The following is a 25,876-nucleotide window of genomic DNA, read 5'->3' on the forward strand; positions in this document are numbered from 1 at the left end:
TCAGTAGATCTGGGAGCAGTAGGGGACAGCATGGTATATTGAAGAGCAACCACTGGGAGGATAACTGAGGAAAAAAATAATAATCCTTTCTCAATGTATTCTGGAGAGATGTGCCCCTTAAGGCATGTGTGTAGAGTAGAAGGTAAGGGGATGGAGGGTGAAGGTGTGGGGACATAGGGTGGATGATGAGAAGACAGGGAGTGAAAGGTGGGGAGGCAAGGGGTGGAAGGTGGGGATACAGATAATGCTGATACTCATGTTACACATCCTTACATCTTTCCAAATTCTTTTATTATCAGTTGTCTACTCTCTTCCTCAGCATCCAACACTGTATTCAGGAAAGGATCTACTCTCAATTATTTATAGAGCAGTGTGAATAAATTTAAGTCATTAGGCTTCTTCCTCCTGAAGGATTTTATGATAGGAGTGGATCTAGCCCTGTGTTTGGATGAGGGTAAGGTTTTAATAAAGCAATTTTAAGAAACTTACCTCTCCCATGGGATATTTGAATCTTACTTCTTTAACTGCAGAATTAAAATTTTAGAACCTCATTGAAAGATATTAAGCATAATTCAACAGAGAGAAAATTAGAGCCTGGGAGCCCTCTGCTCTACAGTTGGGCATAGTAAACCCTGAGAAACAGGTAAGAACCCTGCTAACACCACAGCCTTTTTTGGGAATGCTGGCATATTTCCAAGAGTTTTGTTTTCATTTGGGATGGTCTGGGACTTAAGGTAGAAATTGGACATAAAATGGTTGAGGTATCCGAAATGAGAAGGGAGTGGGAATTAGAATGCGGTTGCATTTTGTAGCAGAAAATACATGAAAGAGAAGAGTCGCTGTTCAGCTAAAGCTTTCTTCTCTTCCTCCTCACATAGAAAAGAAAGAGCACACAAACAGCTACTTTCATTATTAACAGTTAATTTTTCACACTGGAGTTTCAGGAACAATTTGCTATGTGTGATAAGTTACCATGAAATATTTGTTATAATCATATCAAGATAAAGTTGGTTCATACAAGCAAGTTGTGTGGATAGTCCTCTTCTAGATATCATAGGTTTTCATGCAGATTTGACTGTTCACACTAACTCCAGAGTGGGTATTAGTATTGCTATTCCAGTTTTGCAGATGAAAAAACTAAATAAGAGATTATTAAAAGATAATATCTACTGTGTTATGATTTCAGACTTAGTACAAGAAAATGTATGTACTATAAGAATGATCATATTTATAAATTTTAGAAGGTAATTATTTGTTTTACAAAAGGATTTGTCATAGGAAATTTCCATGTTATCACATTTACAATACAGTGTGTTCCTTGAGAACTCGAAATTCCAGTAAATATGACAATTAGAAAGTAAGATGCATATATACGGTGGCACTTGGATTCAACATTACAATAGTCATACTCTTATGCCAAAGCAATGGACATTTTAAACAGCATCAACTCACATCTCTTCTTGTCGGTATTTTAACTCCGCATTGTTTCCATTCTGAGAAAAAATAATTCCCACTGTTAGACCTACCACTATAGCTGGGGCACCTATGTGATAAAGAGAGACAAGGAGTTAATAATTTACCCAAGACTGGGGATTAATTATAAAAGACCATTAATGAATTATATATATGAGCTTTTTCAGGATGCATTGTACTTTCCACCATGGGCCATACAGTAAATGATCCAACAGATGTAGGTCAACAGTGAATATAATTTTCCTGTGTTTTCCTTTCACTTTGAGAATTGGTTCTGTGCACCAATCCTGTATTATTTATTATTTCTTTGTATAATTCTTACTACAATTTTCATTCTTAAATGGCCTAGTTTCATTTTTACTTGAATTCATTTAAGTTTAGATATCACTGAAAATCTTTCTTTGCTGGCACTCAATACATTTTTCAAATTATTTTTCTTATAGTTTCAGTATGGTTGACTTTGAGACAGTATATATGCTGCTGAAGCGAGCATATGAAACATTTCTTTTAAAGTGGCTAAGAACTTAGTTGTATTATATTCAAAATCTCAAATGAAATGATTAAAAAGAGACATGAAAGGAAATTAACATCTTTAATTGAACTTATAAAGTATACAGAGTAGCTGGGTTGATCTTTCACTGGAATATACACTCCTAGGCAGCAGGCACTCCTAGTGATTATTATATTTTTCATCTCCCCTTCCTCAATGCCTTATACTATGAGGACTTCAACAAGTATTTGTTTAAATTGAACGATTTCAACAAAATTAAATTTCTGAGTAAGTGGAAAGACAAACACTTACCCCATCCTATTAAAGATATAAAGAGAATAAAATGTTGAGGAAGGGGCTTCATGGTCCTAATTAGAAGAAAATAGAGCTGTGCAGCACTGATTCCAGTCCATGTAAATGTCGCTAACAGAAAATAGTGCAATAAGGCAGTCATCGCAGTGCACTTGGGGTTCGGGTTATGAATGAAGTCTCCGGTGGGAATTTTATTTACATCATCAGTATTTCTGTTCTTGTTATCATCTAATTTCTTATTGGAGTTTTCAATCCCAAACACAAAGAGAAGGTTGAAAATGAACATTGATGCACACAGACTGACTAACACCCACGTTACTGAAGTTTTTCTGATTCTCCTGTTAAGAAAAAAAGAAAAAAAGAGAAAATACAGTAAAATGAACAAAACAACTGAAAACAACAACAACAACAAAACAAACTCCAGGGAAATTGTGAGGGCACAAAGGAATAGTTATTATCCAGTGTAAACCCAGTCCATGGCCCAGTGGGCCAGTTGATAAATTTACCTTCCCATTACATCAGAGAAGCATTCTCTCCTCTCACCTCATTTCTACAAAGAAGTGAGTTAGGGGAAGCAGATTGATGCATTCTTTCTTGAAACTGTGCTCTGAAAGGTCTCATGATTGCTAACTCCAAAGAGGTTCCCAATGAACCCTACTTTCTGATATTTATGCCCTGCACAGTCTCCTCCCAGGGCTAGCCTGTGAAAACAGGATGCAGCAGACATATCAGCACTGAGCTTAAGAATTAAGAAGGTCTAGCATCCCTGGCCAAATAGTCATTAGACACAGTAGAAGCAGTAACTTTAAGGGGCACACAAAAATGTTTTAATTACTTTTAAAATTAGAAGAAAAATTGAAGAGAAAAATTTTTAACATATAATTTGAATATATTCCTCTTATACCAACACAGCCACAAAATCTTTAAAATATATATAATTTTAAACCTTTTTTGTGAAGGAAGGGTCCACGAAAACAAGAGTGCTTGGGGCCCACCAAAGTCATAATGCAGCCCTGGTGGCAGCTTCCCCTTCAGTACTCTTGAGAGCTGCGAGCCTTCAGGTAAAAAGTCTTAGCTACCCTGCTAAGGAAACCACATGAAGAGGGAAAAAGACGGAGCTGTCCCAGTATCCTTCATGAGACTCCAGATGACTCCTGCTCCAGCCACCCTCTGACTGCAGTCTCATGGGAGACCTCAAGTAAAACTAGCACAAGCCCCCTCCAGCTAGGTCTAGTCAAGCCACAGAATCATTAGATTATAAATTGTTTTAACTCAATAAGTTTTAGGATAGTTCATTATGCAGCAATAAATAATAATTTCTACTCTAAATTTGCAATTTTATCCAAAGGCTACCTATAGAAGAACCTCATAAATGGATTTTATTAAAATTTCAAAATAAGAAACTACTGCACATTATTGGATAAACCCATATTCAAGGGCAAAGAGAAGTCTCTGGAGTTTGTAAAAGCAATTCATTAAAAAATCACTAATCAAGTTTAAAACAATAAGGTCAAATATAATTTTTAACTGGGAAGTGGATGTGGCTCAATAGATAGAGCATCCGCCTACCATATAGGAGGTTCAAAGTTTCTATATTCAGGGCCTCCTGGCTCATGTGGTGAGCTGGCCCAGGCACAGTGCTGCTGCGCGCAAGGAGTGCCAGCCCACACAGGGATGCCCCCGTGCAAGGAGAGCCACCCTGCGCGAAACTGCAGCCCACCCAGGAGTGGTACCACACACATGGAGAGCTGATGCAGCAGGATGAAGCAATAAAAAGAGACACAATCCCCAGTGCCGCCTGATGAGAATACAGGTGGACACAGAAGAAGACACAGCAAATGGACACTGAGAGCAGATAATGGGTAGTGGGGGGGGGGGGGGGGGGGAGAAGAGAAATAAAGAAATAAATATTAAAATATATATATGTAATTTTTAATTGATTTTATATAAGAACGTAATAACTAAAAGCAAAATGGTAAAATTAACTTTTAAAAAGGTGGCTTCCATAAACATTTTAAATTAAGTAAAACTATTTTAAATTTAAATTTGTTTTATAGCCTATTGCCACTAATACTTTTCTTCACAATTTGAGTAAAGGACGATTATCTCTGTGAATGGTGTATATACAACAAATTTTTATAGGTACCTTTCTGCAAAACTTCTCAGAATTCCTTTTCCGTGCAGTATCTCCTAAGGACTAGCATTCCAGGGACAGTAGTTTGACAAATATTTGCTTATAATCAAATGCTCAAGAGCTTCTGAATGGTCCTTTTAGTGTAAAACATGCCTGAAGACTGTTCATTTATAGATTTAATTTCTAGTATAGAACTAAGTGTTCTTTAAAATTGCTTTTTAAATCTTCCTCATATTTGCCTTTGTTCAAAAACAACAGCTTTCTCTTTGATTTCAGTCTCCTGGCTGACATTGTTTATATAAGTAGACCCCACAAGGCAGTGTGAGTGCATGTGCATGTGTGTTTGTGTGTGTGAATACATGTGTGTGTCTATACATTTGTGCATTTTGTACATTTTCAGATTGGGATATAAAGATAGGTGGCCCTCAATAAAGCTGATCTCAAAAGTGAGGTATGAAATCTTTATTGTGCATAAATTGTTTTCTTATTGTTTAAAGGTAGATATACTCTTATTTCCCTCCAATGACATATTACAGATCTCTATATATTATGGTATACTATCTATACTAATGAAAATTATAAAAATCTCAAGTTACTATTATCTAAAGCCTCCTGGATTTTTCAGATTGTAAGACCTCTTGGAATGACTATTTCCCGACATTTATTACTGTGCTTGAAGTTCTAACATCATCAAGTACCTCTCTATTCTCAATATTCCAGAATAATAAATAAGTCTGTTTTTCCTTTACATTTCCTTTATAATTTTATAACGTTCCATCAAGACCCCTCTGTCTTTGGATTTCCACTCAGAATAAACAGCTATATTCATACAGAACTCTCTCCCTCCTCTTTATATTTCAGTTGAGATATTTTGAATAACTCAAAATTTCATTCAGTCTTTTGAAAGGTTTAAGAAGAATCTTTTTCTATACATATATGATAATTCTAATTTTTCTCCAATATCGAACATAAATCATAATCAACAGAAAGAAGCTAGGACATTTTCAAATAGCTTGACCCTTTTGTACATTACTATATTCTGTGTATTAATATTAAATTGGAATTTAACTGTGAACAAAGTAAACAATTCATTGCAGGTTGTAAAAGTGAATGAAAATTTTTTTCATTTCCTGTTGAATTTTAACAGCATACATGGCTGCAGAACTATTAAGAAATGGGTTGATAGAGGATGAAAAAAGTCTGGAGACTATTAGAAGGAGTTAGATTCTAGGCAAACAGATCAGTTATGTAGATACTGTAACTCATCTACATGGGACCAAATAGTTATCTGTGTACCTATAGTGGCAATACATATGAAGGAACAAATATAAGAGACATTTACAGATAGAAATGACAGATTAGAAACTTTTCTTCAAGGTACTTGCCAAAATTTATAATTTAGGTTCGTGTGTGTGTATTTATTACATATTGTCTGTCTCCATTAATAAGAAGTAAATTCCATGAGAGACGGGAGCTTATCTGTCTTCCTGTTCATGGTTTTGTATTCAGTGCCCTATGTAGTCCTTGGCACACAGTAAGCACTCCATACAAAAATTTTTAATGAATGGCAAGCATGACAGTTTGAAATTATTTCTGAATTCCAAAACAGAAGGATTATGTTTGTAAACTGGTCTGTTCCTCTGGGTGTGATCCCCTTTGTTTGTATTAGATTCAGCTGAGATGTCTTTGATTAAATTATGTTAAGAGATTTGATTAGACCATGTCAGTAGGGTGCAACTCAGGGTGAGTCCCTGCCCCTGTGGTGGGTTATGTAAATGGACACTCATTCAAGAAGACACACAGAAAAAGGACACAGGAAGAGAGAGAGCCCCATAGACATGGCAGAGGAGATAACTTTGACCCTGGAACCCCAGGGAGAGATGATCAAATTAAAAAGCCCTAAGCCAGCTCATAGTTCAGAGAGAGGAAGATTGAACCTCGCAGAGATTGGCAACCATCTTGCTTCAAAACATGACAACTGACTTTGGGGTGAGAAACCAACCTTGGGATGGAATTTTTTGGGCCTTTAACTGTAAGATTTTATTCCAAATAAATACCTTTTATAAAAGTCAAAAGATTTCTGGCACTTTGCATGAGCACCCCTTTGGTTGACTAATACAGCAAAAGACTCATTTAATGTGAAAGGTAAACAATATAAATCAAAATCAGTTCTGGCTCTTTGGAAAAATAGCCAATTCCAGGTAAGGGGCTGAGAAAGTAAAAGATGAACCTGGGTTACCTTTCTATGCCTGAAAATAAGGGAGTAATTGAAGATGGACAGGGACATGGCAAAACAAGATGAAGCGGCTCCTTCTGGCTAAATTTAGGAATGCTTCTCTTTATGATAGAATGCAGCTAGTAAATAAAATAAGAATACTAGAATGATAAAATTATTATTTTCAACCACCAATGTAATAATATATTCTGGTAAGGATTATTGGTGGGCCCCAAGATAATTGAATGAAAGGCTGTTAAGAAACAAAATATTCACTGTCTTTAAGTATCATTCCAAGGATGGCAAAGGGAAAACAATGAACCTTTAATGCAAAAACCAGGCAGACATCACTTAAAGCAAATGATCAAACTTAACACTGCCAATAAGAGTACAAACTAACATCATCATGTACTTCTTGTGTTGCAGTAAAAGAGGACATAATATCAGTAATTCAGTGTTCCTATCAAAATTTAACCTGTATGTAATCATGAGGAATATTTCAAACAAATCAGAAATTATAGAATATTCTACATTCTACAAATAATTGATCTGGACACTTCAAAATGTCTATGTCATGAAAGATCAAACCAACAAAAAAGAGGAATTATTCTTGGCTAAAGGAGACTAAAGAAACATGACAACATATGAATTGAGGTAACAAAACAGCTATACAGGATACTGCAGGACAATTTAAGAAATTTAAACACAGATGTATTCTTATTATATTAATGTTAAATTTCTTGAGTCAAAATTTCCCAAGCAGGGGTAATGGTATTATGCTATTTACGAGAATGTCCCTGTTCTTAGGGGGTACAGGCTTGAAGAATCTAGAGATGACAGTTATGCTGTTTGCAATTTACTTTCAAAATCTCAGGAAAAAAACAAAGAGAAATAAAGTAGATTAACAACATGAAATAATTTGTGACTCTAGATCAAGGGGATGACGGGTATATGGGTGCTCAGTGTTTTTTCATTCAACTTTTGGTAGGTGCTTAATTTTTTCAGAATAAAACTTTGGGAAAATAAATAACAATAGCAATAAAATATAAAAGTCTGACTTTACACATCTGAGAAAATAGTTGTGATGGAATTAGTAGGGAAAACTGATTTTGAACGAAAGATGAGCTCATTTTGAGACATCTGTGAGTTTGAGGGTCAAAATAGGTAGAAATGCACAGTAAAACCATTTATTTCACAGAAATTCCTTTAATCCAGGTCAGGGACTGGGCTCAGCTCAGGAGACACAGAGATGAAAACAAACAAAACAAAGATCAACAACAAAATTGGAGGTCACTGACCTCATGAACTTTCATGCTGCAGGGGAAAACAGACAGTAAACCAGTAAACTTACAAATGAGCAAGTTTATGAGATTATGCATTGTTTAAAATGGAGCAGGTGACAAAAATTAACTAGTGAGATGCAAAATTGGACCTTGGGCAAAGTGGTTGAAAGAGATGCATGCTTATAGGTAATTACTTAAAATTAGATTTTTAAAAACCTATGGTATTCTGTGGTAATATAATATATATATAACATGAAATTTACCATTTTAACTCTTTTTAAATGTACATTCAGTGGCATAAATTATTCACAATATTGTGCAACCATCGCCAATATCTATTTCCAAAACTTTTTTATTACCCCAAACAGAAACCCTACCCATTAAGCAATAAACTGTCCATTCCTTTCTCCCCCTTGCTAGTGAATGCTAATCAGCTTTCTGCCTCTATAATTTTGCTTATTCCAGATATTTCATGAAAGTAGAATCATACAATATCTGTCCTTTTGTGTCAAATGTTTTCATATTTCATCCATGTTGTAACATTGTATGTATTCTTTATGCCATTGTATGTGTATCAGACTTTTTATTTCCCCATTTCTATATTGATGATTATTTGGGTTGTTTCTACTTTTGGCTATTGTGAGCAATGCTGCTATGAACACTGATGCACAAGTATCTATTTGACTTCCTGTTTTCAATTTTTTTGGGTACATATCTAGGAGTAGAATTGCTGGATCATGTGGTAATTCTATATTTAACTTTTTGAGGAACTGCCAAAAGGTTGAAAACTTTATATATATATACACACACACACATACACACACACATATATTTTTAACTTTTTTTCAAAAATTCACCATTTAGCAACTGTGCATTTCTTTTGGAAATGCAAATTGGTAGGTGTAGCAGTCTGATATAATTGATGAATTCCAAAAAGAAATATTGGATTATGCTTGTAATCTGATCTGTACCTGGGCATGATTGAGTTATGATTAGGGCACAGATAAAAGGCATGACGAAGAACAGAGTTGAAGGCTTTTAATGTTGGAGTTTTGATTTTGGAGTTTGATGCTGAAGACTTAAACTGGAACCCTGGGAAGTCAGCACACAGAGGAAAGAGAAACCAGCCCCAGGAAGAAAGGAAACTTGAAGCCAGAGTAAAGCAAGTCCCAGGAATTTAGGAACCCAGGAAGCCTGAACCCTCACAGATGTGGGCAGCCCTCTTGCTCCAAATAGACTTTGGTGAAGGAAGTAACTTATGCTTTATCTGTAAGCTCCTACCCCAAATAAATACCCTTTATAAAAACAAACCAATTTCTGGTATTTTCCATCAGCACCCCTTTGGCTGACTAATACAGTAGGCAATATTCTATTCAACCCTAAAGAGCTGTGACATTAACAAACTGTGGGACCTTAAGCATATATCTTAGCTTTTCTAGACTTTTTCCTCTATAAAATGATCATGCTGAACTAAATTTCTGATTTCCTTTTTCATTATGAGAGATTGTATTCTGGTGAGAATATGATTAGTGTCAATTAGATCAGTATAGCAATTTCTCTTATGAGAAGAGCCTGCTTCTCCGCTTACCTGGTGACAATTTGAAATATTATAGTGAGAGCCAGACCAGCAATGGACAGTGCACATCCAACATTGGAAAACGTGTCTAGTGATGCAGGATAAACATAGTTCTTTTTGAAGCTCTGAAAAACAAGTTAGGGATCATATTTTTTCAGGAAATAACCATTCTTGAAATGTTGATAAAAGTCAACATCATAAAGAGTTAGCATAGTTCAAAAGAATCAGATTGTTGCTAGATAGCTCTTCTTTTTATAAAGTATTGACACAGTTATAAATGAAATATCTTAACTTCTTAGATCAAGGCAGTTTATATGAAGTAGAGATTTAGAGCAATTCTCTAATTCTCATATCCTTTACATTATTTTTGTGTGTAACTAAGAGGAAACCTGCATATTAAGCTGATGCATTAAAAATAAAATTGCTGAAATTTTGGAAAGATGTTTACACTATCCTGTTAATTAAGTTTAAAAAAGCAGGTTTCATTTTTCTGTAATATGTCTATTCCAGTATGTTGGTATGTAAGAGTAGAAAAGTATATTCCATGTGAATATATATTCAGAAAAAAATTCTAGAGAGGTAGTAATAGTGGTCACTGGGTGAATAGGCTATATAAAATTCTTTTTGCTTGTCTTTACTTTCTGATATAAGTTGCTAATATTAGAAAAGCAATACCTACATAAATGTCGAATCAAAAATTAAAAGCAAATGTCCCTCTTGAGTCCCAGCTACCCCACACTATATCCTACCTCTTAAAATCCCAACTCTTCTCCAGAGGTAATCACTGTTAAGAGTTCTTCTTTCACGTTATTATAAATATTAGCTATGTCTCTTGCTCAACTATATAGGGATCTATTAATCTAATGGGATTATAGGTGAATTGTATTCTCATTTAAGATATCAAAAACATTTTCCATATCATATTTGTTTAGTAAGTAACATTTATACTTTATACAATGAATATATATTGCTTTCGTAGGTAGAAAATAAAATGAACTTGAGGAAAACAGTAAAACAAAAAATGTCTTATTTCCTGTGTGGAGCATACTAACTGGGTAGATGCACAAAGAATCATAAAATCCATACATCTTTGGATCTGTTCACTCAGAGACCATCTATTCTTACTTTAATACAATTTTAATTAGTCTTTAAAAATTTTTTTTGCAACATAAAACTAACTGGGAATGTGGGGTAGGTATTCATTGCCAGAGGTAGATTCAGAAATAAGTAAGAAGTAATACCTAATAGCCTGGACTCTAAACAGGTGAGAAAGAGAGAGAACTTTGGCAATGTGGTCTTAATTATCTAATATGTATGGCAATCTGAACTTTACCACAGTCAATCAATGATCCTGAAGACCTTAAGATAGAATTTTAAAAGTTAAAATGTTATTTTTGTATCTTCTGTTTGAAAAAGAAAATCTCTGTGTAACGCAAGTAAAAAAAGAAATAAATCAATTGCAACAAGAAAGTTTTGATAGTTAAAATAAGAAAACTATGGTTATTTCAAAAATTTTTAAGAAGCCAGAGTCTATACTTTGGTAATCCATGCTGTACCAATATTTTCTACTGATCCATTAGCTTCCCAAATATGGGTACACTATAGCCACTGTAGAATGGGAACATCTGTTTTTCTTTGGGAAATTCATAGCATTAAAAGCCCCTCAATGATGGGAGGATACTATATATCCCTCTCCTTTCCATTGCCTAGAAAAAAATTTCATCAAGTGCATAAACGAACACTCTTGGTTTCACCAAAATAATCAGTTCCTGGAAATGGGAAGTACAGAAGCCTGACTTCTTAAAAGGGTCCAAGATTTTTCAGAGATGCAGAAATAGCTGTATACAACAACTAACTGTTACCAGTTATATGTAGAGGGCAGCTTTGGAGTTAAAAGAATCAATATATAGAGGAACTGTTGACAAGTTGAATGAATTCAAGAGATTTTCCTCATATAATCTAGCATAGATTTGGTAACCTGGATGATTCCAAGAGTAAAAGAGCTTTGTGTATTTGATTTAAACTGCTTAACCATAGCTAAGTATGCAGTGAACTTGTCTCCAACAGGCAAAGCTATACAGCCTTAACTCTGCCTATAACAACTTCATGCTTCAGAACATGTGAGTTAGTTGAATACACTCTGTACTTCTTTTGCACATCAGCTCCCTTCCCATTATAAGACACAACTGTGTTGAATTAAAAAATGCTAAGACTACATTGCAAAAAAAATCCTATTCTACTTCCCTTTCCCATTATTTCCCTTTGGTCCCCCTATCCCTCCATCCCCATTGTTTCTATTTAAACCAAAAAGTTAAGTATCTTTGTAAATTCAATCCCAAAGTTATTTCCCATTAAAACATACTAGAATTACATATAAGGAAAATTCTTGTTTGAGAATAAATTACTATATACAGCCTTACCATTAATACAGCAAAGTTACTAGTGTGATTGCAGTGGCAATGCAGGAATCCATTAATGGGCGTCTTCTTGCGACAACCAAATGTGCTCCAGTCGTTCGTTTGAGGATCCCAAAAGGCACAGGCATAGGAATGGAGTACAAATTCCCTTGAGTTGTACTGTGACTTGATAAGACAATGATATTACTAATTCCTTAATACTTATTTGGGTAGGAAAAAATCAAATAAGTTAACATACGTATATGAGAATCAATTAAATATTTACTAAACATTAGCACCTTCCTCATAAATTGGGGGAGGGAAGGACATTACAATTCAAGTTAGTTAATTTTGCTCTTAGCTAGTCTGACAAAAGATATGGAGAAGGGGAAGTTCAAATGAACACTTTCAATAAATGTTAGATTTCTCTGTGGATTTCTTATCCAAACTACCGTTGATTTTGTAACCAAGAGTGGACTGGGGGAAGCGGACTTGGCCCAGTGGTTAGGGCGTCCGCCCACCACATGGAAGGTCCGCAGTTCAACCCCAGGCCCCAGACCCGTGTGGAGCTGGCCCACGCGCAGTGCTGATGGGCGCAAGGAGTGCCCTGCCACGCAGGGGTGTCCCCGCGTAGGGGAGCCCCACACGCAAGGAGTACGCCCAGTAAGGAGAGCCACCCAGCGTGAAAGAAAGTGCAGCCTGCCCAGGAATGGTGCCGCCCACACAGAGAGCTGACATAGCAAGATGACACAATGACAACAACAAAAAGAAACACAGATTCCTGTGCCTTCTGATAAGGATAGAAGTGGTCACAGAAAAACACACAGCAAATGGACACAGAGAGCAGACAACTGGGGGTGAGGGGAAGGGGAGAGAAATAAATAAAAAATAAATACATCTTTAAAAAAAAAGACTGGACTGAATTTTTTATTTCTGTTACTGGGAAAACTTACCTTTGGGTTAAAGACCATTTCAGCAGAAGTATGTATATTCTCCTTAGTTCGACTTGAGATAATTTTTTGACTAAAATTTGATTGAGTTTTAAAAATTTTTGACTGGAAAAGCTTGTTGTTTTGAAACATTACAAAGCCACATGCATTAGTGTTTTTAGCTGTGGGGGAAAAAAGGGCTTTAAAATCAATATATATGCCACAAAAAGAAACACAGATTCCCGTGCCACTGACAACAACAGAAGCGGACAAAGAAGACGACGCAGCAAATAGACACAGAGAACAGACAACCGGGATGGGGGGAAGGGGAGAGAAATAAGTAAATAAATCTTAAAAAAATAATAAATAAATAAATAAATATATGAACCCTAGGGTAAATAAGAAACAAAGTTTCATGTCATTGTTAAACTGGAAGGCTGCTTAACATTTGAATAAAGTTAAGTAACCTACCTCACACACAATTTGAAAAAAAAAAAAAAAAGACATCTTGCTTTCTACATAGTACGACAGTGAACATGACCCCATGGAGCCCAGGCAGTCAATGTTGCTTTCCCCACTAACTAGACATCAGATAAGAAAGAGCAAAGGATGAATTCCAGGATAGTTGTGCCCACAGACGTGCTCCTTGAGGTCTTCCTCTTCAGAGGGACTGAGCAGGAAGCGGTGCTGTATAATAACAGAGCAAGGGCTCAAGTTCTGTGTACCAGTGAGTCTTTGAGAATAACATATCCAGCTACCCTCTACCATCTCTTGAATTATTGGTCTCTTTATTTTGTGGCAATAATGAACTTTTCCAAGACTGGGAGACTACTGGGACACATTTCTTCGGGGTGTTAAAGCACTGATCAGGTGTTTGTCAGAGATTCTAGAAGAGCATGGCCACAGCAGCAAATTTTGTAGGTGACCTGGTCATAGCAGTGGTCAAAAGAAACAACTAAGCAATGTCTCCTAACACTTTGTATGATGTTGGCCATATTTTAAATAGCAGCAACAAGTATACCTTTTTAACTAAATTATTTTCCTGCACTCTGCTCTTTTATGACTAATATATTTTAAAATAGTGACAATTAAGTAAGACCAGTCTGTTCAGTCTGAAAAATAGGCAAGTAAGGTCCTGGCAGTCCCTAAATATGTCCTCAACTGCCGGCCATGCTATTCTATCCTCTAGCTAGAAATAAAGACATTGGTTTCTGTTTTTTTCCCATGGCATAATGACCTTACCCAACTGTTCCTTCTGGTCACTACAAGACAAAATTAACTCTAAAAAGCACAATAAGGCTTCTATTTCTTCATGTGTTTTGTTTTTACAAAAGAATGACATGCTTGATGTAAAATTCAAATCCATAGAATTATATACATAAAAAATTCAAAGTGTTTTCTCATTGCACTCCTCAATCCTACAGCATTGTCTCAATCCTATAGCACCCTTAATATATGGCATTTGACCTTCCAGAAACATACTACCTATGAGTAAGGGTGAGTTATTTTGTATTATATGTATTCTTGCATTTTTCACTTGGCATTTTGGGAGTAAATTTCTACATTGGTATAAATAGTTGTATATCATTTTTCTTCTTAAATGTATGAAATGTTTTATTTTTGGACCATAATTTATTAATTATGCCATTAATTATGGAAATGTTGTTTTATTTTTAACACCAAAATTAGGCTACAATAGACATTTAAATCTGTACACATATGCAAGCATTTTTTCTTGAAGCAAGTCCCCAGACTGGAATTTTGGATTTACTGAGATGCATGTTTAACCTTTGAAAAGTTATAGCAATTCATACTTCTACAAATACAAAATAAGAGTAACTGTTTTCCTATATCTTTACCAATTTTCAATATTATTAATTTTCTCACTTTTATGGGCAAAAAATAGTAACTTGCTTTAATTTTAAACTTCCCTGATATTTATTACTAGTAAGCTTGTGAATCTTCTTTTATTCCATACATTTCTTATTTCTATAATTATCTGTACATATCATTTGAACTTTTATATATTGGATTGTTTGCCTTTTCATATCTATTTGTAGGTACGTTTTATATATTATGGCTAACAAGTACTTATCTTTAATACATATTGCAAATATTTCCTTAGTCTGTTCTGTTCCTTGTCTTGTAACCCCTCTGAGGGATCTTTTAGAACATAAGATTTAAAATTTTTATACAGCTTTATTAGCCAAAGGGGTGCTGATACCAAATACCAGAAATGGGTTGGTTTTTATAAAGGGTATTTATTTGGGATACAAGCTGGCACTTACCAGGCCATAAAGTGCAATAGACCAAAGTCTATTGCCATGTGTTGGAGCAAGATGGCTGCTGACATCTGTAAGAGTTCAGGCTTCCTGGGTTCCTCTATTCCTGGGACTTGCCTCTCTCTGGGCTCAGCTGCTCTGTTATCTCCATAAGGCCAGCAGTAGACCATTAGGTGAAGGACTTGTTTCTCTTTCTGGGGCCTTCTCTCTTTCCTCTTGACAAAGCTCCTCTGTGTGTTAACTTCCTGGGGCTCCAGTTCAAGACTCCAGCATCAAAACTCCATCATCAAAACTCCAACTAACTCCTCTGCTCTGCCATGTAGTTTTAACTGTAAGTCCTCACCCCTGGGGACTCAACATCCTACTGACGTGGCTTAATCAAAGCTCTAATCATAATTTAATCATACCCTAGTACAGACCAGTTTACAAGCATAATCCAACATCTATTTTTGTAATTCATAAACCATATCACACTGCTACCATGGCCAAATCTGTTAATCATCTGTAAAACCTTCTTGTGGTCCATGTCTTGATTAGAAAGATCTTCACCATCCCAAGATTATAAAAAGAAAATATGTATTTTATTTTAAATTATTTAATCTGACATATATATTTGTGTTTAGTATGGGTATAAACCCGTTTGTTTTTATTCAAAAAGGTTAACTGTTATCACAACACTTTATTAATAATCAAATATTTTTTGCTTTTTTCTCATATTGTAGGGAATTATATCATTAGATTTCTTAATATTGAATCATCCCATATTTCTAGGATAAACTGGAATGATTAAGAAATGTTTTAATAATTTCTAGATTTGGTTTGCTATAGTTTTACTTAAGATTATTGCTTCTATATTCACCGTAATGGCATAAAAGAAATTATATTTGGTGCCTTGTTATCCCACCTGACTCAGTCATAAGTTCCCCTTTAGAGCAACCTCCACAGTTAGCCCTGGTCCTGGTGTAACCACAACAAGCAAGGCCTGTACCTCCATCTGGTTTCGAGGGCAAAAGATTTCCTGAGCTTCTCCAAATGGTCCCTGCTGCTTATTCTCCAAATGGCCCTTGACCCTTCTTCTACAAACAACCCTTTGCATAACTTATTAGCATGGAATATCTCTCCATATGGCTTGGATATGGACCTCAGCTTCTGCAAATGGCCTTTGCTGCTTCTGATTTTTGTGCTGTATAGCTTGAAACAGCCAATCCCCAGCATCCATGGGAAAGCCCAAGCCCTCTTTCCTAAGTCAGAATAAAGGCAAGAGCCCAGGACTCACATACACTCTCTCTCCCCCTTCTCCCCACACTGTCCTTGAGGGAGGTCCTAGTCTAGGTTAGGTAGGCCCTGGGACTCTCTACTGTCCTTATTCTCTCCTCATTCCCTCCTTTTTAAAATGTTTTTAATTTTTTAACAAACCAATTTTATTGATACATATTAGTAAAGCATAAATCGATCCAAAGTGTACAATCAATGGAATTTGGTATAATCACATAGTTTTGCATCCATCACTTTAATCATTATTAGAGTATTTTCATTATTACAATAATAATAATTTTAAAAAAAGACAAAGCTCATCACTTCCTAAACTTTCTATGCATCCACTGCCACACATAATTGCTATTCTGTTTCCTTCTTTCTAGTTTGTGTTTATATTTTGTAAAAACAACCTTATATATGTAATATCACCCATATTCATATCTCACATGAGGTTTCACTATGTTATACAGTCACGTTACATATTTTAGCTTTGCTTCTAGTAATATACATGACCTTAGACTTTCCCTTTCAAACACTTTCATACCCATATAATAGCTCTGCTAGTTATAAACACTATGATGTGCTTTCACCATTTCTATTCATTTCAAAGATCAACACACATTCTTTTTACCAATTCTGCAAAGATTAACCCTCAGTTTTCCATTCTCTACCCTCCTATTTTCTGGTGACCTGTATTATAATTATTAACTCCATGAGTTTACCAATAAACCTAGTTCAAAAAGGGCAATCATACAGTATTTGTCCTTTTGTGTTTGGCTTGCTTCATTCAACATAATGTCCCTCAGGTTCATTCATATTGTCATATGCTTCATAACTTCACTTATTACAGCTGCATAATATTCCATTCTGTGCATACACAATTTGTTCCTTCATTCATCAGTTTATGGACACCTGGGTTGCTTCCATCTTTTGGCAATTGTGAATAATGCCACTATGAACATCAGTGTGCAGATGTTTGTTCATGTCACTGCTTTCAGTTCTTCCTCTTCAATGACTTTTGATCTAACAAAGCTTTCATTTTACGCATTCTTGACAGGTTGGCTATCTGTGTTTGCACATTATCACCCAAAGAACTTCCACATGCCTCCAAAACATTAGCTAGTGAAATTGGCTCCATTTTGCTAGTTTAATTACTTTATCTAACACTGCCATCAAGGTTATAGTTTTTGTTTCCCAACGGTTAAAACAAATGCCATACAATGCATTGAGTTAAACAACTGGGATTTATTGGCTCACAGTTTTGAAATAGGAGAAGTCCAAAATTGAGGCTTCAGCAAGGTGGTGCTTTCTCCTTGAAGACTGTGGCATTCTGATGCTGGCTGCTGGCTATCCTTGGTCCTTTTCCTTCACATGGCAATTCTCATGGCAGCATCTTCTCCTTGCTCTTACTGGATCCCCTGACTTCCTGCTTCTGGTTGTTCCCCAAACGGTTTCATTTCTGTGTCCAAATTCCTTTGCTTAAAAGGACTTCAGCCACATTGGATTGAGGCCTAACCTCATTCATTTTGGGTGGTGAGACCTGAATATACCTTTTGTGGGTGATATGACTCAATCTCCAACAGTCAGGCAAAATTCATACAAAAAGTTGAGAAGGTTTTTCAACATTTCTACTTATTTCTCTGAAATAATTTTAAAACAGCTATTAATTGAAAGTTTGGTAAAACTTATATATATAAGTATAGGAACCTAGTTCCTCTTCAGTTAATGGATTATTCAGGTTTCTATCTCTTCTTTTTTTTTTTTTTAAAGATTTTATTTATTTATTTATTTCTCTCCCCATCCCCCTCCCCACCCCGGTTGTCTGTTCTCTGTGTCCATTCGCTGCGTCTTCTTTGTTCGCTTCTGTTGTTGTCAGTGGCACGGGAATCTGTGTTTCTTTTCGTTGCATCATCTTGTGGTGTCAGTGTGTGCGGCACCATTTCTGGGCAGGCTGCAGTTTCTTTCACGCTGGGCGACTCTCCTTATGAGGCACACTTCTTGCTCGTGGGGCTCCCCTACGCGGGGGACACCCCTGCGTGGTGGGGCACTCCTTGCGCTCATCAGCACTGCGCATGGGCCAGCTCCACATGGGTCAAGGAGGCCCGGGGTTTGAACCGTGGACCTCCCATGTGGTAGACGGACGCCCTAACCACTGGGCCAAGTCCGCCGCCTCTATCTCTTCTTGAATCAATTTTGGTCATTTATTAGAAAATCATCATTTTCATCTAATATTCAGATTCATTAGTAGAATTTACATTCATTATCACCTTACAATTTTAAAAAATCTCCATATTTCTAAATATATCCTCTTTCTTATTCATGATGTTTATTTATAGTCTCTCTGTGCACATACTCTCTCACTCTTCTCAGTCAAACCTACCAGAAGCTTACCTATTTCACCTGTCTTTTCATGAAATCTGTTCTTTTTGTTGATGAGGTCTAGAGTTTGTTGATTTCTATTTTATTAATTTCTACATTTATATAATAATTTCTTTCTTCTAGAAAATTCCTTTCTCTTTTTTTACATTTATTTTATTTATTTGGGCTTCTTCAGTTCAATGCTTAGTTCACATTTTAAGAATTTCTTTTTTATTTTCTAATAAATTTATTAAAAGATTTACATTTTCCTTTAAATATCTCTTTGTTCACATCCCATCGGTTTTGATATATAGTGTTCTTATTGCCATTAATTTCCAAATACTTTGTAATTTTAACTTTAATTTCCTCTTTAATAGTGTTTGAGTTTTCTAGTTGGATAAAACTATGACTATTTTTTTCTGCTACATTTTAGTTTTATTGCATTGTGGCCAGTTACTTTCATATGTACCTTTTACTTTATAGAATTTATAATCCTTTCTTTACAGTCTAATAAATGGTCAGCTTTTAAACGACTCTGTAGACATGTGAAAATCATTTTAAATATGTTTTCTGTCTACAAACAAATGTATATACACAACTATAATAAACTAAAATCAAGTTTATTAGTTATATTTTTGTCAGTTTCTGGGATAGAAACTTTCTCCCTATTATAGTGATCTCGTCAGTTTCTCCTATTTTCAACAGTATTTGCTTTTATGTTTTGATGATGTGTTTTCAGGGGCAAAAGTAATTAAAATGCAGATTTCTTGGAGGCTAGTATTTTTGTCAATACAAAAATGAGTCCATTTCAATTTGGAGTCTCTGTCTCTTAATATAGTTGTTTAATTCAATCAACTATATGGATTATTTGTGTAAATGGAAAAAAAAGTTAATGTAGTTTAAATTTTGGTATGCCAAAAGACATCATATACAGATAGCTACAAACTGGAGGGAAGATAACTGCAACCTATATAAACAGCAAAGAACAAGTATCCAGATGATATATAAAGGACTTCTAAAAACCAACATGTAAAGACATAAAATACAATAGAAAATTGATTATAGTTTTGAAGCAGGGTAAGTCCCAGAATAAGAAATCCAAATGTCTAAAAATTCATGGAAAAATGTTCAAAGCAAGGGAGAGAAAAATAAAAAATAAATCCAAGTTGCAAAAGGAAACTTGAACTTTCAAGCTGCGAAAGAGAAATAACAATAACTCTTTCACACTTACCAGATGAATCAAAATTAATATGCTTGAAAACACAAGGAGAAAATACCACAGAAGGATGTTAAGGTAAAAAAGGAAATTCACTTGAAGACAGCTAAAACAATATAAGAAATAATTAAGGAGAACTTCTGGGGAAGATGGTGAATTAGGGAGTTTTAGGACTCAGTCTTCGACCAAAATAACTATTAAACAGGCAGGAACTGTCTGAAACAACTATACCAAAACTCCAGAGGCAAAAAGATGTACAGTGTCTGAGGCACAGGGAGAGGAAGAGGCTCATAAATTACAATAAAGAACTGTAAGGTGCTCTCTCCTCATGGCTGCTACTTGTGCCCATCCCCAACTCTTTAGACAGACCACACAGTCCAGTCCCTGGCTAGCTGCTCATGACAGAAAGGGACATGAAAAATCTCTTCCCAAGAACAGGGTGAGCACAGTCAATCACTGATCAGAGCTTTTTTTTTTTTTTTTTTAATTTTTTAATTTTTTATTGACTTTGTAATAATATTACATTAAAAATATATATGTGAGGTCCCATTCAACCCCATCCCCCCACCCCCTCTCTCCCCCCCCCAACAACACTCGTTCCCATCATCATGACACATCCATTGGATTTTGTAATTACATCTTTGGGCACCTCTGCACCTCATATACATTGGTTCACATCATAGCCCATACTCTCCTCCATTCCATCCAGTGGGCCCTGTGAGGATTTACAATGTCCGGTGATTGCCTCTGAAGTACCATCCAGGGCAGCTCCATGTCCCAAAGACGCCTCCACCTCTCATCTCTTCCTGCCTTTCCCCATACCCTTCGTCCACTATGTCCACTTTTCCCATTCCAATGCCACCTCTTCTATGTGGACATTGGATTGGTTGTGTCCATTGCACCTCTATGTCAAGAGGAGGGTCAGATTCCACCTGGATGCTGGATGCAATCCTCCCATTTTCAGTTGTAATCACTCTAGGCTCCATGGTGTGGTGGTTGTCCTTCTTCAACTCCATCTTAGCTGAGTGTGGTAAGTCCAATAAATCAGATTGTAGGTGCTGGAGTCTGTTGAGGCTCAGGATCTGGCTATCACATTGTCAGTCCAGAGATTCAAATCCCCTAAATATATCTTAAACCCCAACATTAACTGCACCTCCAGCACATTGGCATGAAAGTCTTATGAAGGGAGATCCCATCTGAGTCCAGATTCATCACACATAAACACCATTTCCAAAGAGGGGCCATCTGCCCTGGTAGTTAACCCCATCGGCCATGACCATAACTCCCGTGGGTCTCTTTAGCCCTCAAAGGAACCAATATCTGGGGGTTGTATCTGCTTTATCTGTCTCTCTGACTCTGCTCAGTTGTGCATGGGGGCAAACCTTCTGCCAGCCTCCAGACTCTTTTTTAGAAACTCGTAGCCATATAAACTCATTTCTCCTTTCCATTTCCCCCTTACTTTAGGTCAAACAGCATTTTAAAGTCATGGTATTTTATGTAGACATGGATATTCTGCTGATCCGCATTGAACCTTCCGTATAAGGTCATTTTCCAGTTGCATCATCAGTTGGTAGTTGATAGTGGTCCCTCGTTGCCAGGGAGGCTCATCCCCAGGTGTCATGTCCCACGCTGGGGGGAAGGCATTGCATTTACATGCTGAGTTTGGCTTCGAGACTGGCCACATTTGAGTAACATGAAGGCTGACAGGAGGAAATTCCCAGGCACAAAGTTGTTCTAGGCCTTGTTCTTATTTTGGGTTTATCAGCTCACAAGCATAGTCATTAGCATCAGGGGCTCACTGTTGAACCCTCACTCCCTCCCGGTCCCTGCCACTGTACCTGGGAGACTGTCGCTGCTCCCCTAGGGACCACGACAGAGCACCACTGGCCAGGAACCCAGTACCCCCCCTACTGTGGTTTTTAATTGTTGCCACTATGAGTATATCCAAACATTACCATGCACCCTGGACATATGTTCTGTACAGCTCCCTGTCAGCCATATATCACCTGTCATTGGTACCCCATACCAGTATCCCTCCATTGCCATTGTTGAAACACTCTGTGATCCAGAACTCCCTGAAATTTGAAGCCCAATATAATTTCATGGTCCCTTACTAGGGAATGGCATATAGCGATGAGCTTAAAGGATAGATAAAGAACTTGGATAAAGTTAGATAAAGAACTTAGATAAAGAATGATGATTTGAAAAAATTCCACATCCTATCTTTTTCTTTTCCCCCCCCCCCCTAATTATTCAGCTTTTCTTCACAGGAGTCCTAGACCACAGCAATGTATATATATAATATACAGCACTCCCACACATCCACCAGAAAACCTTTTCCCTTCCACAGTGATACTCTTACGCCCTATTCATATCATATTTACTTAAAGTGATGTACAGAGTCTGAGACATTAGCTTTCTAACAAGGTGACATCTGTGCTTACATTGTGGTGCATACTTTAGGATACACAGTTCTTTACATTTTTAGTTATCCTATGTTTTACATTATGGTTTACATTATCAGTCTGTCATCTCCTATATGTTATAGTGTAATATTACATGTTTTATATCCATCCTTGTGTACTCTCAAGAAACTCCTCTCTTACCCCCCATTTACTTTGGTTCCACACATTTAACGTCCATTTTCCCTTCCACCTTGGTGTCCTCAGTGATAGCCAACCTCCGTTTCCTGAGGAGCCACTTCCAAATGATCAGAGCTTTTGAATACCGAATTCTGATTGCTAAGTCCTGGCACTGAGGCAGGTATTGTTTCAATAGGTATAGCAATTTGATATGGTTATTAATTCCAAAGAATAGATATTGGATTATGTTTGTAATCTGGTCTGTACCTGGGCATGATTAAGTTATGATTAAGGCTTTGACTGGGCCATGTCATTAGGGCGTTAAGTCGCCACCCCTTGGTGGGTGGGAGTTCACAGATAAAAGGCATGGCAAAGGACAGAATTGGGACTTTTAATGTTGGAGTTTTGATGTTGGAGTTTGATGCTGAAGCTGGAGCCTCAGGGAGAGAGACAGACCCATTCGCCTGATAGTCTACAGCTGACCTTGTGGAGAAAATAGAGGAACCCAGGAAGTCTGAACCCTCACAGACATTGGCAGCTATCTTGTTCCAACACGTGAAAATAGACTTTGGTGAGGGAAGTAGCTTATGCTTTATGGCCTGGTATCTGTAAGCTCCTACTCCAAATAAATACCCTTTATAAAAACAAACCAATTTCTGGTGTTCTGTCTCAGCATCCCTTTGGCTGACTAATACAATAGGGGCAGAGGTAGTAGAAATTTAGACACAGCATTTCCTCCTGGCTGCAGGGGATAATCAGCTGAAGGGCTGTGTTTGCTGGGCTGGCCAGGAAAGATCAGCTTTGGGGAGCCATCGGAGAAGCTTGTGGCGCCCATCCTGATCCCCTCGCAAGGGTATTTTGGAGCTTGTCTGTGCCCCATTCATGGCTCTCTGGCCCTGTTTTGTCTGGGAAAGATCAACTTGGGGAAGTCCTCTCCAGGGTGACCCTCTCCCCAGAATTTGCCCTCTAGGCAAAAGCAGCCTGAGACAATGAAAGGATTGTAAAAATTTATAGAGGTAGATGGTTTGGGACCTTTGGTCTGCCAACTTAAAACACCTGGAGAGAGCTGTCTGTCTCCTGGGAAACAGAGAAGACAACCAAACTCCTACAAACAGGGGAAGTCAAAAACAAATAACAAGTAAAAACCCAGGACAAGACTAGGCCCAGAAAGACAGGGAAAATCCTGTGCACTGAATTTGTCTTGGGCAAACCTTCCTGACAGGAGTGCTGAAGTTCACAAAAATCACCAGCCACTTACAAAACCAAGGAATAGACATCTCAGGGAGTAAATCCTAGAGTTAACATTTTAAGATATTAAAACGTACAGCGTGTAATAAAAGTGTGCAAAGCAAAGAAAGAAACAGTAAATGATGGCCCATCCAAAGAAAGAGGATAAAAACATCAACAAAGAAGATGAGAATGTGTACATACCAAACAAAGCCTTAAAAAAAATGAGCTTAAAAATGTCCAGGGAGATGAAGGAAAGTACAGAAAAAGAACTAAAGGATATCAGGAAAACAAAGAACTAAAGGATATCAGGAAAACAATGAACAATATGAGAATCTAAGTAAAGAGAAATTTTAAAAAGGAACCAAACAGAATTATAATAGAACCTCATTTTATGCAACAAATACATTCCAAGACTGTTTGTATAAGTTTAAAATCACACAAAATAGCAAACCCCACTATTTAATATATGAACATACCTACCACACTTTTTAAAAATAAGGCAAATGAACATTCTAGTAACAATTAATCATAGAAGTAATTTTTTAAAAAATTTAATTCTCCCTCATGCATGTGAGTGCACATGTCCCAGCAGCCTGCCCCTCCCTAAAGTCTTTCCACAACCTCCCCCAGAGGAAAAAAAGTGGTGGCCAACAGGAGGCCAGGAAGGTACATGATATCGGTGAGACAGCAAGCGGCATAGTCTGAGACCCTGATAAGATCACCATTCTGTCCTCTCCTTCTGCATGCCCAAACCACCACTGCCATACTTCCTGACTTTATATAAGGTTTGCATAATGGCAAACCCCATTATTTAATAAGTATTTCTTATATGAACATAATTACCACACATTTTTATAAATAAGGCAAATAAACACTACCATAGTAATAATAAACAAACTTAATCATAGAAATGTTTTTTTAATGTTAATTCTCTCTCTGCCTTTATTTTTTTCAATTACCAATCATGTATAGCTGAATTCATATATGATGAGTTCATATGAAATGAAGTCTTACTGTACTGGACTTGAAGACCACAATAACTTAAATGAAAAATTCCTAGGAGGGTTGCAAAAGTAGATTGGAGCTGGAAAAAGAAAGAATCATTGAACTTGAAGACATGACACTTGAAATGAGTTAGTCTGAGCTGAAAGAAAAAAGAAATATTAAGAGCAAAAATAGCCTAAAATAACTGTGGAAAATCATCAATTGCACTGATATACACAAGATGGGAATTCCAGAGGGAGAAGAAAGAAAGAAAGGAGCTGAAAGAATAGTCAATGAAATAATGATAGAGGACTTCCCAAACTTACCAAAAGACATGAATATGCACATTCAAGAAGCTTAAGGAGTACCAAATAGGATAAACATGAATATATTGATTATAGTCATATATTAATTATATTATCAAATGCAGTGGACAAGAAGAGTATTCTGAAAGCTGCAAGAAAAAGCAATATGTTATGAACAAGGGGGTCCCAATTAGATTGAATGTCAATTTCCCATCAGAAACCATGGAGGCAAGAGGACAGTGGATTGAAATGCATGAAGTGCTGAAGGAAAGCAACTACCAGCCAAGAGTTTTTATCCAGTAAAATTTTCTTTCAAAAATGAGGGAGAAATTAAGATATTCTCAGATAAAAGCTGAGTGAGTTCATCACCACTAGACCCACTCTATAAGAAAGAAAGTTCTTCAGACTGAAAGGAAAGGACATTAGACAATGGTTCAAGGCAACATAAAGAAATAAAGAACTGTGGTGAAAGTAACCATTTGGGTAATTATAAATGCCAGTATTATTGCATTGTCTTGTTTGGTACATAATTCCATTTTTTCCCACAGGTGCTAAAATGCACATGCATAAAAATAATGATAAATCTAGGTTTTTGGGCATACAACATACAAATATAGAGGTGGTAACAAGTACAAAAAATGGTAAGGGGTCAGGGGATATAGGAAAACCAAATGTGCATGCTATTGAAGTTAAGTTGGTATCAAACCAAATATGATTATTATATATTTAGGATGTTAAACTATTTTTTGAGGTACCAGGACGAGGGATTGAAAACAGGACTTCATATGTGGGAAGCTGGTGCTCAACTACTGAGTCACACTGGTTTCACTGAGTTATTTTCTTCATTTGTTTTG

The 25,876-nt window shown here is 36.6% G+C and overlaps 1 protein-coding gene across 5 annotated transcripts in view; it reads right to left on the reverse strand.

The window, feature by feature from the left end:
* Positions 1-25,876, reverse strand: part of ADGRG7 (adhesion G protein-coupled receptor G7) — a 144,895-nt gene that overhangs the window by 42,854 nt on the left and 76,165 nt on the right. For all 5 annotated transcript variants that reach the window (XM_058295996.1, XM_058295997.2, XM_058295995.2 and 2 more), the window contains 5 exons: positions 12,833-12,990; positions 11,904-12,065; positions 9,496-9,608; positions 2,276-2,613; positions 1,453-1,543 (listed from right to left, as the gene is read on the reverse strand). In XM_058295996.1, coding sequence (XP_058151979.1) covers positions 1,453-1,543; positions 2,276-2,613; positions 9,496-9,608; positions 11,904-12,065; positions 12,833-12,990 — 862 coding nt within the window. The remainder of the gene's footprint in view (positions 1-1,452; positions 1,544-2,275; positions 2,614-9,495; positions 9,609-11,903; positions 12,066-12,832; positions 12,991-25,876) is intronic.

This window comes from Dasypus novemcinctus, chromosome 4 (genome assembly GCF_030445035.2).
Source record: "Dasypus novemcinctus isolate mDasNov1 chromosome 4, mDasNov1.1.hap2, whole genome shotgun sequence".
Classification (NCBI taxonomy): domain Eukaryota; kingdom Metazoa; phylum Chordata; class Mammalia; order Cingulata; family Dasypodidae; genus Dasypus; species Dasypus novemcinctus.